Here is a 13,455-nt window from a genome sequence, read left to right as displayed (position 1 = left end):
TGCCCTCTTCCTGTCTGGTCTTCTTCCCACCTGTTCTGCCATATCTCTATTCATTTCCTCTTAATCGCTGCTCTTCTTTCTCCTTTTCCAAGTGGAACTGATACTTTTATTTCCTTCTGCAGTGCCCTTTTTGCTAGTTTATCTGCACACTCATTCCCTTTCAGTCCCTGATGTGCTGGTACCCAACAGAACTGTACATCTATATTGACCATCTATACTTGTTCTTTCTTTTTTTCTGTCTTAAGTTTAGCCTTTTCTTCTTCTTTTTGATGTTTATAGCAGCATTACTGCCACGAAGAAAACGAAAAAAAAAATTAAAATTACAAAAATAAAGTTATATTCTCTTAAAATATCTGCACTCACTGAAATCATACGACCGGGCTGCTCCTGTACAATGATGAATCCATTTAATTTTTGCATAAGACAAAAAAAAAATCGGTTTTTTGGTTACTGCTCGACAATCCTTCATACTTAAGGAAAATGGGGCATTACAGAGCCACATAAAAGAAACAACATTTAATGTTTGTTGAACATCAAAATAAATAAATAAATAAAACCAGGCTATCCAGCCTATAGTTTGCTTTTTGTAAATTTTTTCCTCTCATTTTTATTCCATATCCCCTGACATCAGATGACATAACTGGTGGTCTATGGGGGGGGGGTGAAATTTAATGCCCTCATAATCGAAAAAACACACCAAAAGTGCCCTTATGGTAGATAAAGCGTGGTAAAGTGCCTTCTAGGGTGCCCTTCCAGTGGACCATAAATGCATCTCCACTCTCTGTGCACTGGTGCCCCACCGCATAGAGTGGGTGTCCTTTATTTTTTTTCACCCCTGCCCCGCAAACAGTCTGGATGACTTTTTGCACCTATATGTCTCTTCTTTGTGAACTTGAGTATTATCTTATAATAAAAACAAAAAACATTGTGTCATGCATGTGGTGTCGCTAGAGGGACAAATCAAAATCATAGGGAACTAGTGTTAAATCTCATTTGCATTAGAATAAACATATTCATCAGCTAAATGTATTCCTCTCTACCACATTGGAAACTACTCCACTTTATGGAGTTTGTTCTGTACCATGGTAGCACACCAAACAAACCCAACACTAGTTTATTATCATCTCTTTATTTTTCAAATATATTTTCCGTCAGCACTCCCTTTCCTTGATGTTGTTAGGTAAAAAAAAAACAAAAATTTTTTTGTTATTCAGCATCAACTTTTAGGCTCCACTTCGACCATTTTGTAAGTCCAATGTAGCCATTCATATGATGATCTTATGGCACGTGAACAAATGATTTTTTAAATTTGTTTATACAAGAAGAGCCAAGTAATCTTGTTTTGTTCTCTGTGATACGTCATGTTTCCTCTGACTGGCCTTTTGACTAAAACCTTCACCAAACACTCATCAAGGTTTCTTCTCTGTATGTTTTCTCATGTGTGTAGTAACATATGCTTTTCTAGCAAAAGCTTTACCACAGACTGAACAGCTATAAGGTTTCTCTCCTGTATGTATGCTCATGTGATTCTGCACACTTTCTCTTAAAGCAAAGTTCTTCCCACAGACCGAGCAACAAAAAGGCTTCTCTCCTGTATGTATTCTCAGATGTCTGTTCACATATTTTCTTCTAGCAAAAGCTTCACCACAGACTGAACAGCTATAAGGTTTCTCTCCTGTATGTATGCTCATGTGATTCTGCACACTTTCTCTTAAAGCAAAGTTCTTCCCACAGACCAAGCAACAAAAAGGCTTCTCTCCTGTATGTATTATCATGTGTGAATTCATATGTGCTCTTCTAGTAAAAGCTTTACCACAGTCTGAGCATCTAAAAGGTTTCTCCCTTGTATGCACTCTCAGGTGTGTGCGTAAATTACCTATTCGAGAAAACCTTTTGCCGCAGTCTGAGCATCTAAACGGTTTCTCCCCTGAATGTATTCTCATATGTGTGCGTAAATGACCTGTTTGAGAAAACATTTTGCCGCAGTCTGAGCATGTAAAAGGTTTCTCCCTTGTATGTATTCTCATATGTGTGTGTAAAGTACTTCTTTGAGGAAACCTTTTGCCGCAGTCGGGGCATCTAAAAGGTTTCTCTCCTGTATGTATTCTCATATGTGAGTGCACATACTCTTTTCGAGAAAACGCTTTACCACAGACTGAGCAACTAAAGGGTTTCTCTCCTGTATGTTCATTCATGTGTATCTGCATACGTTCTCGTCGAGAAAACCCTTTACCGCTGACAGGGCAATTGACAGTTTTCTTCTGAAGAGATCTCTGATGATTTATTTCAGTGTTGTCTGTTGTGTCCAAACTTGACTGTGGTTCTCTAGTCTTGCTACAACCATCATCACCGTCTTCAGCCTCACTTTGATAGGAGTCTGAGGAAAGGGGCTGACCATAACTAATTGTTTCTAAATCACCATCTTGATCTCGGTTACTAACCAGTTCTGATAGTCCACATTTCTCTCCATCAGGTTCTGTTTTCATCTGTTCAGTTAGGGTGCTGGCTGGAGGCTCCACCACTCTGTACTCCCCTGTTTGGTTTTGATAAAGCTGTATGGACAGAGGTTTCTCTTCATCATTTTCACTCTCCATGGGGACAGGGGTGAATGGGAACTTGGTTATACAAGCCTCCTCTGGTCGCTGAAACTGCTCTTCCTCCCGACTGGTCCAAAGTTCCTCATCTTCCTCTTTGATGCATGGAACCTCTAGGACCTCCTGGCCCCAAATGGGGCTCCATTCCTGCTTCACCACGGGAACCTCCTTTTCAGAATCTAAGAGCCGCTGGAAGTCTAGAGATGAGAGACAAAATACATACGTTACAGAAAAATATTACTGTATGCTTTAAACTGAGTTATGAGCCATGATATACTAAGTGATGTCTGTTTTCCTCAGACATCACACAATTCCCATTTAGAAATGGAGGAGATATCAGTCCTGGTAATGAAGCGATTTGTATTTTTTTTTTAAATGCATAAACAATAGGAGGATTGTTGAAGGAAAGAAGAACTAAGTTTCCAGTATCCTGGAATTCTTTGTTTACTGGATTTTGCATTGCATAGAACAAGAGCAATTCCAGCATGGTCCGTTAGGAGAGCAGCAGAGATATTGCTTGAGCAAAAAGAGGGTGCCAGAGAACAAGTGATAAGCCAAAGATCGAAGTGAGATTTCTGAGATAAGTCAGCCTTGAACCATGTAAATGAATCAGATGAGTTTGGATGTACAAATCTAAAAGCATATAATAATGATAGACGACTACAAAAAGCATTAATAGCTGAGTTTAAGTTACTTGTTCTGCCCCTGAGTGTGGCTGGAGGAATCTAATTTTTAGAGTGAGTATATTGGTAGACAATTCTTGAAGGAGTACGTTATTTAGAGTGGTCCTATTATAACCATAAACATTGGCTAAAATAATTAATCTATCATCAATTTACATAACCGTTAAAATCCATCTGCCGTCAGAAGAAAGTTGTGTTTCAATAATAGATCCATTAAACCTGCAATCAAATGTGATCATAATGCCCCCTGAATAATTAGAACCATGACAAAAAAAGAGCTTTTCCACCCCACTGATTGCAGCAAAATGTTTCAACTCTTTGACATGAATGCGTTTCTTGTAAAAAGCAAAATATCTTCTTTTTTTTTTGGAGCCTTGCCTTACAAAACAAAAATAAGGCTTTTCTTTTGGTTATTTCTCTTAGCCTTCATTCATCGAGAAAAATAAGAAAGAGAAAATTGTGACATAATACTAAAAAAAAAAGTTACCTTCTAGGTAGAGACTTGAAAGTGTGTAACCTGAAACTGTGGAAAAAAGTGCAAAACTGAGAATTATGGTACACCCCTATGTTAAACTGTACTGCAGACTCAAGGACGATATTGCAAAACGGAAAGAGATACATTTTCTCCAAAATTGTAAAAAAAAAAAAAGAAAAAGGGGGGGGGGCGAAAGTTCCTGAATGCAGAAAACAAAAGGCAAAGTAGAAAGTGCTTAACTTAATTAGCAATGCCCCCCCCAACAAAAACAGATAATGGAACAAGGAGTAAAATATCTTTCAATGGCTTAGCCTAAAAATAGAGGAAATAATTCAGAATCTTCAATGAATGGATAAAAAAAGGGACTGTAGATTAACAGTTTCATTAGGAAAGAAAATTAGTCACCTTGTAAGAAGCGGGGTAGAGGCAAGGAGACAAATTCTGTACAGAAAGGAGACTGATGCTCCCTGCTGATAATAAAAATAAACAAAATATATATCGAAAATGAAATAGAAAACGTACCTGACCCTTCTAAAACAGCCCCAGGCATACTGTCTAAACAGTGTAGAAAAATGCAATGTTCTTGAGTCCATTGAGCTTTCATATTATCACAAACTCACGATAACCTTGGCTTTCACAAACTAACAATAACCTTGGCCAAAAAACATAATCTCCTTTAAGATAAAGTTAACTTCCATTTATGGTTAACTTAATAAAAGAAATCACCCAGAAACCTCAATTGAGGGAATATATCAAGTAGAAACATTGGCATGGGATAAGGCAGCTACTGAACCATCTGGTGATGTGGTGACATCTTGTGTAGAGATCTTTCTCCCAGCGATGATAGCGAATGGACCACTGTAGCCAGCCAACTTCCCTTCTTTTCTCGCTTGTTACCCAACCAACCCATCGCAGCGACTCGAAGCTTGGTCTCTTTACCCTACCTCATCCAGTCCCAGCCATACTGCTACAATTGTTATGCTCTCATACACTAAGAAATGGACACATAAAGATAGCAAATGTCAGGAGACATTCTTTTAAGTGGGGGAGAGTGTAGAAGGTTGAAAACAGCTAACCTCAGAAATGACACCCCCCATTTCACTACACTGCTATTTTACCTCCACGCCGCTAGATGGCGCATTGTGCTTGGGTGTTATAGATTAGCATTTCGAGCATACACGGCAAGAATAAATCTTCCTGTCGTTAAATTAATACCAGCTCAACGTGTATGTCTTCTATTCTTTAACACAGATCCCCTAACTTGAGTGTATATGCTAGATTCTATGAGTTAACATATGTACTATGTTGTATATCGTTTGCACACGTTGGTCGAAGAACCGATTGTTAGAGAATCGCATGTAAATAGAGGTAGAGGGCTGTATGCTAACTTGTTAATGCTAGCGGACTTGTGTAGTGCGGAGTAGTGTGTGTGTGGGAAAACTAATCCAAAACAGAAAAACTTGCGAATTCACTAAATGCTCTTCGTTCAGTATGCACTTAATTTATGAAGCAGTCTCCATGCAAGAAGTTATTTCCTGGTTATTATCTGTAGCCAAATGGACATATTTGTGGTTTATAGCCAAAACCAGAAAATGCTATTGTGAAGTAGTAGAGCATAAAAAAATGGCGACTGCACAACGAGTGTAAAACCTAACAGAAACAGCGCCATTATGAGCAAATATAGTTGAATGTAGTTGTTTTTTAAGTCAGTGGGGAAATATGTTTGTTTATGGAAAAAGGGAAACGTTTTGGGTTATGAGAATGAAAAAAAAATTCACGAGTGGCTGTTGCAGCTAGAAAAGCGCTATAAAAATGCAACTTGATTGATTGATGTATACAGTGAAAATGAACAAGATATATATATATATATATATATATATATATATATATATATATATATATATATATATATATGTTGTGTTCAGTAATCTGGTTACTCTATATTACATTGAGTTCTATACTGCCAACCGCTAGAGGGCGCTGTATTCGTAGGTCACTAGTAACAGTAGGTTAGGTTGACTCTTTGAATGTTGTTGCGAGTTGCTGCTGAGAACCTGTCGGAGGAGGTTGGAAGCTAACGGTCTGCCTTGCAATTCTTTTAGTAAAGTTTATTAAGCAATACGCCGTGTGGTTATTCTACCAAAGAATATAACTACATATATATAACTATATATATATAACTATATATATATATATATATAGTTATATATATGAATGCGATTGATTTTTTTTCTTTTATTAACTACCTGTTTCGATCTGGATCTACATCTATGGTTCACACTTAACAATGAACGTGTTTATTTGAGTAAATAAGAGGGACAGCATTGTTTATTGTTGTTTTGTTTTTACTTGCCAGTTTTGACAACAATGTGCTGTATGTTGTTCTGTACCATTAAAGAATAAATCCTCCTGCCGTTAAATTAACACCAGCTCAACGTGTGTGCGCGCTATTTTTTTAACACAGCACAGCGCAGCGCAGGATTGAGAACGTGTTGCCTCCTGACCGGCAGGTTCGGGAGGCAACACACGTTCAATAATCCACGAAAGAACATGAAAGAAAGTTGAATCATATCGTATATTAACAGAAACGTTTCATCACTCATCTAAGTGACATCTTCAGTCTCAACTGACTATACAGTGCAGGTATTCCCAACCTTATAAACAATACAGTGGCATAACGACCGAAACCAACAAGCCACTGCGAGGACGTCTCCTAATGACTGCATTTCGGCAGATGTATTACGGGAATTCAGATTTTGTTATAATGAATTTATTCGCGCGCGCAAAAAAGTTAATCTTTCATCTGACACTTATGTCTTTCATTGAGATGGACATGTATTTCAGTTTTGTAATCCAAACATGTCTGCATGTGTGCAGCTCCTCTTCAACTTGGAGGCAGAGGAAGAGTTGGCCTCAACACGGGCACAATGTTTTCATCCAACACCAGAAAACATTGCGCTAAATAAATAATATCGATGATGTGAATAAGAATAATTTAAACTTTTTGATTGTACATACCTAATCTGTATATCCGTACTTCAGGTTTATAGATAGCGTGCAGTTTCTTCCTTTGTCGACAGTTTTCCTTCTTTAGACGCGAAATTTCATCCTCGTACTCTGCGATCCTTCTCTCAAACTCCTCAGATGTTTCACCGATCGAATGATCAATAATCGATCTCAGCGGTTTGATAAAAGACATTTTCTGACAATAGTAATTTCAGTGATCTTGGTTACTGGGCTCTGACTGAATCGCCATTACATTGCCAGTCCATCGTTTGGGCTCTGAATTTACTTCCGGGGCGGGGGCGGGGGCGGGGGCGGGGCGGGTCTTGTTCTTGTTTTTTTTCTTCTTCTTGGGTTTAGCCTTTTCTTCTTCTTTTTGATGTTTATAGCGGCATTGCGAAATAAATGAAAAGAGAAATTTAAAATTAAGAAAATAAAGTTATAGTCTCTTAAAATATCCCCACTCACTATAACCACACAACTCGGGCTGCTCCTGTACAATGATGAATCCATTCAATTTTTGCATAGGACGAAAAAATATTCGGTTTTTGGTTACTTCTCGACAATCCTTCATACCTCAGGGAAATGGGGCATTACAGAGCCACATAAAAGAAACAACAACATTTAATGCTTGTTGAACATGAAAAAACATGGCTATAGTTTGCCCTTTTGTACATTTTTTTCCTCTCATTTTTATTTCATATCCTTAAAAATGATGAATACCGACGTCAGATGACATCATTGGTCGTCTCTGGGGAGAGATGAAATTTAATGCCCTCATGTTCGAAAAAACACCGCAAAGGTGCCCTCTTGGATGCCGCTGTGGTAAAACGGGGTAAAGTGCCCTCTGGGGTGCCCATCCAGTGGAGAAAACATGATTCAGTGCATTAATGGGTGGGTGTCCTTCCAGTGGACCATAAACGCATCACAAATCTCTCTGCACTGGTGCCCAACCGCATAAAGCGGGTGTCCTTTATTTTTTGTCATCCCTGCTCCTGAAACAGTCTGGATGACTTTTTGCACCGATATGTCTCTTCTTTGCGAACTTGAGTATCATATTATAAAAAAAAAAAGAAAAAAATTGTGACATGCATGTGGTGTCAGTAGATGTCAGGGACAAATCAAAACCATAGGGAAATAGTGTTAAATCTCATTTGCATTAGGATAAACATATTCATCAGCTGAATGAATTCGTCTCTACCAAATTGGAAACTACTCCGCTTTATGGAGGATGTTTTGACACAGTTTTTTTTCACTGTTTTTTTTCAAATACATTTTCCATCGGCACTCCCTTTGCCCGATGTTGTTAGGCAAAAAATAAATTATATATATATATATATATATCAAAACAGATACAGGAAAAAAAGTTTTAATACATTGCAGTACAGGCCTGTTTCGTGCGTCGCGCACTCATCAGTTGCTAATGTGGTTAGTCAAGTACATTTTCTAGGAGACAGTACAAAATGTACTTGACTAACTGGATTATTTTGCTCCTTATTTGTTGAGCACTATCCCTACCGTTGAGTGTTTCTTTTAACTGTTGTGTATATATATATATATATATATATATATATATATATATATTATTTTATTCTATTATTATTATTTATATTCAACATCCACTTTTAGGCTCCACTTTGACCATTAGTCCAATGTAGAGATTCATATGATGATCTGATCATGGCATGTGAACAAATGATTTTTTTTTCTTTGTTTCCACAAGAGGAGCCCAGTAATCTCATTTTGTTCTCTGTGATATGTCATGTTTCCTCTGACGGAACTTTTGACTAAAACTTTCACCAGACTCATCAAGGCTTCTTCTCTGTGTGTTTGCTCATGTGTAGTAATATATGCTTTTCTAGCTAAAGCTTCACCACAGACTGAAGAACAACTGACTGTATGTATTCTCATATGTGTATTCGTATGTGCTCTTCCAGTAAAAGCTTTACGGCAGTCTGAGCATCTAAAAGGTTTCTCCCCTGTATGCGTTCTCAGATGTGAGTGAACACAACTTTTTCGAGAAAACACTTTACCACAGCCTGAGCAACTAAAGGGTTTCTCTCCTGCATGTTTATTCATGTGTATCAGTATGTGTCCCCCTCTAGAAAACCCTTTACTGCAGACGTAGCAATTGATGGTTTTCTTCTGAAGAGATCTCTGATGATTTATGTCAGTTTTGTCTGTTGTGTCCAAACTTGACTATGGGTCTGTAGTTTTGCTACAACCACAACGCTACAACGTCACCCTGTGTTCCTCCCTCTTCTTGAAATATGTATTCACCACAGCCATGTCACACAGCCACATAATCTGGAATCAAAGGCGTGGTTAAACTCCACAGTAGGTGGGATCAAGCTACAGTATAAAACAGAATGCTTTAGACGGGTTGTTTTGCTCCATGGACCAACTCGGTATATTGTTGAACCTATTTTTGTTATACTAACAATAAACCTATTCACATCAGACTCGTAAGTATTAGACATTGATTGATTGACCATAGAAAACAGTGTGTCAAGAATAAAATTCAATGTTTTCAAGTGAGAGGGTCTGCAATTGTTCAAATACCAACTTGGCTTGGGAAACACCAGATGACCTCTCTGCAAAAGAATCTGTAATGTGGCAAAAAACAAATTAAAAAAAAAACTCAAGGAAATTGCATCGAAAATGAGGAGCAGTTGGTAGATTCTGAGTAAGGGTGCATTTGAATATATGAAAATGAAACTATATTCCACTCCTTTTCACTTTTCATTAACCTTACTTGAAAACATCAGAGGTCAAGGAAAGGTTAAAGATAGAATTCAGAAGTACCTTGGGACATGTCTTTGGGAAATCAAACATCCTTTCTTGTGCGGCGTCAAGACATCAATGATGACTGTTGATTTGGCCTGAATAGAGGCGCTACAATTGGTGACCCCCCCCCCCCCAAAAAAAAAAATTTGGTGATGGCTGCAAACCCACCACTTGCATACGTGTCCCCTTCCCTGCTAAACGTTTTAAAGGCTTTAGGCTGTTTTTGGGAGTTCCTATATTAAATCTGATTAACTCGTTAATTGTTATTGAATTTTTCCTACTACCTTTAAGAACCACTATTAAAACCCTAAGAGTGATCCATGGGTACATAATAGCTGTAGATTTATTTCCAGCCTTAATTTCTCTTTGAAAATACTTGTAATTTCTTTTTTAAATCAGGGCTTAAAAATGTACCTCTTCTATTAACATTTTTTTTAATGGAAGTGAATACTTAAAAAAAAAGATCTGAAATCGAAAACAACTTCATTTTGTTTATGTAATTAAAATAGTTTCTTTTCTTTTTTTTTACACAAAATCTCAAGTCACAAATTAAATTTCTTGGAAATGGAGAAGTGTTACTTTGAAATGGAAATGTGAACGTGAAATGTGTTACTATGAAATGGAAAAGTAACACATTTCCATTTCATAGACAATATCAGACGGTGGTTTCGGATTTTATTGACGATAATACATTCTATAAGACAAAAGTAATTAAATCATCATGCTGGTGACATGCAAATGAATCAGGTTTCCTAGGAATAGCAAAATCTCATTGGAGCTGTGTGTACTGGATTTAACATGAATAGTTTAGGTTGATTTAATGAGAATAGAGTAACTTTAAATGATCAAAAATTGAGTAGATACTCGACTATGATACATCAACCGGCATCTAAAAGAAGTTTGCTGTCAAGCACGGAACTCATGTTAAACTGAATGAATTCATTTCAGTAGCCTCCTAATTAACTATAAAACATTCTGTGCTCCAATATTTTTTAAACATTTATTGGGAAGGGAGAATGTACATTAATCAACATCTGGAATAAATGTAAATGTACCAGAGTTAGCTAAGAGGCTAGTTACCATCGGCAGTCCCTTTGCCTAATTTTGTTAGGTCAAAAAAAAAAAAGAAAAGAAAAAAGAAAAGTTGATATTCAACATCCACTTTTAGGCTCCACTTTGACCATTCAGTAAGTCCAATGTACAGATTAATATGATGATCTGATCGTGGCACGTGAACAAACGATTTTTTTTTGTTTCCACAAGAAGAGCCAAGCAATCTCGTATTCTCTTTGATGTCATGTTTCTTCTGACTGACCTTTTGACGAAAACCTTCACCAAAGACTCATCAAGGTTTCTTCTCTGTATGTATTTTCATGTGTGTGTTCATATACACTTTTCTAGCAAACGCTTTACCACAGACTGAACAACAAAAAGGTTTTTCTCCTGTATGTATGCTCATGTGATTCTGCATACGTTCTCTTGTACTAAAGCTCTTCCCACAGACCAAGCAACAAAAAGGTTTCTCTCCTGTATGCATTCTCATATGTACATTCAAAGTTGGTCTTCTAGCAAAAGTTTTACCACAGACTGAACAACTAAAAGGTTTTTCTCCTGTATGTATGCTCATGTGATTCTGCATACATTCTCTTGTACTAAAGCTCTTCCCACAGACCAAGCAACAAAAAGGTTTCTCTCCTGTATGCATTCTCATATGTACATTCAAAGTTGGTCTTCTAGCAAAAGTTTTACCACAGACTGAACAACTAAAAGGTTTTTCTCCTGTATGTATTCTCATATGATTCAGCATATTTTCTCTTGAAGCAAAGTTCTTCCCACAGACCGAGCAACAAAAAGGTTTCTTCCCTGTATGTATTATCATGTGTTTATTCATATGTGCTCTTCTAGAAAAAGCTTTACTACAGACTGAACAACTAAAAGGTTTTTCTCCTGTATGTATTCTCATGTGACTCTGCAAATTATTTCTTGCATTAAATCTGCTCCCACAGACAGAGCAACAAAAACGTTTTTCTCCAGTATGTATTATCATGTGATTCTGCATACTTTCTCTTGAAGCAAAGTTCTTCCCACAGACCGAGCAACAAAAAGGTTTCTTCCCTGTATGTATTATCATGTGTGTATTCATATGTGCTCTTCTAGTAAAAGATTTACTACAGACTGAACAACTAAAAGGTTTTTCTCCTGTATGTATTCTCATGTGACTCTGCAAATTATTTCTTGCATGAAATCTGTTCCCACAAACAGAGCAACAAAAACGTTTCTCTCCTGTATGTATTCCCATGTGTCTCTGCATACGTTCTTCATCAACATACCCTTTTCCACAGTCTGAACATCTAAAAGGTTTCTCCCTTGTATGTATTCTCATATGTGTGCGTAAATTACTTGTTCGAGAAAATCTTCTGCCACAGTCTGAGCATCTAAAAGGTTTCTCCCCTGTATGTATTCTCATATGTGTGTGCACATGATCTTTTCGAGAAAACACTTTACCACAGACTGAGCAACTAAAGGGTTTCTCTCCTGTGTGTGCATTCATGTGTATCCGCATAAGTTGTCTTCTAGAAAACCCTTTACCGCAGACAGGGCAATTGATGGTTTTCTTCTTAAGAGATCTCTGATTATTTATTTCAGTGTTGTTTGTTGTGTCCAAACTTGACTGTGGTTCTCTAGTCTTGCTACAACCATCATCACTGTCTTCAGTCTCACTTTGATAGCAGTCTGAAGAAAGGGGCTGACAATAACTAGTTGTTTCTAAATCACCATCTTGATCTTGCTTACTAACTAGTTCTGATAGTCCACATTTCTCTCCATCAGGTTCTGTTTTCATTTCTTTGGTCAAGGGGCTGTCTGGAGGTTCCACTTCTCTGTACTCCCCTGTTTGGCTTTGATGGAGCTGTATGGACAGAGGTTCCTCGTCATCATTTTCACTCTTCACAGGGACAGGAGTGAATGGGAACTTGGTTATACCAGCCTCATCCAGATGCTGACACCGCTCTTCCTCCCGACTGATCCAAAGTTCCTCCTCTTCCTCTTTGACGCAAGGGGCCTCTGGCGTCTCCTGGCCCCAACTGGGGCTCCCTTCCCGCTTCACCATGGGAACCTCCTTTTCAGAAGGTAAGAGCTGCTGAAGGTCTAGAGGTGAGAGACAAAATACATAGGTTACAGAAAACTATTACTGTATGGCTTGAATTAAGTTATGAGCCATGAAATACTAAGTGATGTCTGTTTTAGTCAGAAACAACTACTTTGCATGTTAATCTAAACCTTGTGACAAAACCAAAAAACCTTCATCTGTAGTTCTGATACTTTGAGCACTTCTTTAAAGCAGGGACACTTTTTTCAATTTATAAGATTTAGAGAGTTGTTGAGCAGAAATCATCAGCCCAACTACATGGAATAAAGTAGTGTTCACTTTTATTAAATAGACTGAAGACTGCATCGGGTCCTGATCATGGAACAGGTGAGTCCTCCTCTCTGTAGACATTTAATCAGGGAACAGCTTAATAGCCTAAATCCTCTTGGTGTTTGAGGTACTTCAGTAGCTGTGTCTCTTCTGCTTCAAAGCCTTCACCATTATCCCTGACCCCAAAAAGCCAAGGATCACACAACTAAATGACTAAAGACCTGTCGGTCTGACCTCTGTAATGTTGAAGACTTTTGCACACTTTGTGCTGTCCCACCTGAAGTCCATCACCACCCCCCTCCTGGATCCACTACAGTTCGCAAACAGAGCCAACAGGTCATGAGACAATGCAATCTACATAGCTCTCCACTCCATCTTCCCTCACCTGGACTCTCATGGTACCTATGCAAGGTGTGGACTTCAGCTCCGCATTCAATAGAATCAGCCCTGCTCTCCTCCAGGACAAACTCCACCTGAAGGCAGATTACTGACTTC

The 13,455-nt window shown here is 38.0% G+C and overlaps 2 protein-coding genes across 2 annotated transcripts; both read right to left on the bottom strand.

The window, feature by feature from the left end:
* Positions 1 to 1,364: 1,364 nt before the first annotated feature.
* LOC130127307 (gastrula zinc finger protein XlCGF57.1-like) lies at positions 1,365 to 2,326 on the bottom strand. The gene has a single exon (XM_056296909.1). It carries the CDS (start codon positions 2,205 to 2,207, stop codon positions 1,410 to 1,412), a length of 798 nt encoding a protein of 265 aa, XP_056152884.1. The 5' UTR covers positions 2,208 to 2,326; the 3' UTR covers positions 1,365 to 1,409.
* Positions 2,327 to 10,443: 8,117 nt separating this feature from the next.
* Positions 10,444 to 12,718, bottom strand: LOC130127301 (oocyte zinc finger protein XlCOF6.1-like). Its single transcript, XM_056296901.1, has 2 exons — positions 11,916 to 12,718; positions 10,444 to 11,411 (listed from the first exon to the last, which is right to left on the bottom strand). The coding sequence occupies exons 1-2, from the start codon at positions 12,649 to 12,651 to the stop codon at positions 10,888 to 10,890; spliced, it is 1,260 nt and encodes a 419-aa protein (XP_056152876.1). The 5' UTR covers positions 12,652 to 12,718; the 3' UTR covers positions 10,444 to 10,887.
* Between the last annotated feature and the right edge of the window lie 737 nt (positions 12,719 to 13,455).

The sequence above is a fragment of the Lampris incognitus genome, chromosome 17, assembly GCF_029633865.1.
Source record: "Lampris incognitus isolate fLamInc1 chromosome 17, fLamInc1.hap2, whole genome shotgun sequence".
NCBI classification, from domain to species: domain Eukaryota; kingdom Metazoa; phylum Chordata; class Actinopteri; order Lampriformes; family Lampridae; genus Lampris; species Lampris incognitus.
This window is presented reverse-complemented; position numbering and strand designations above follow the sequence as displayed.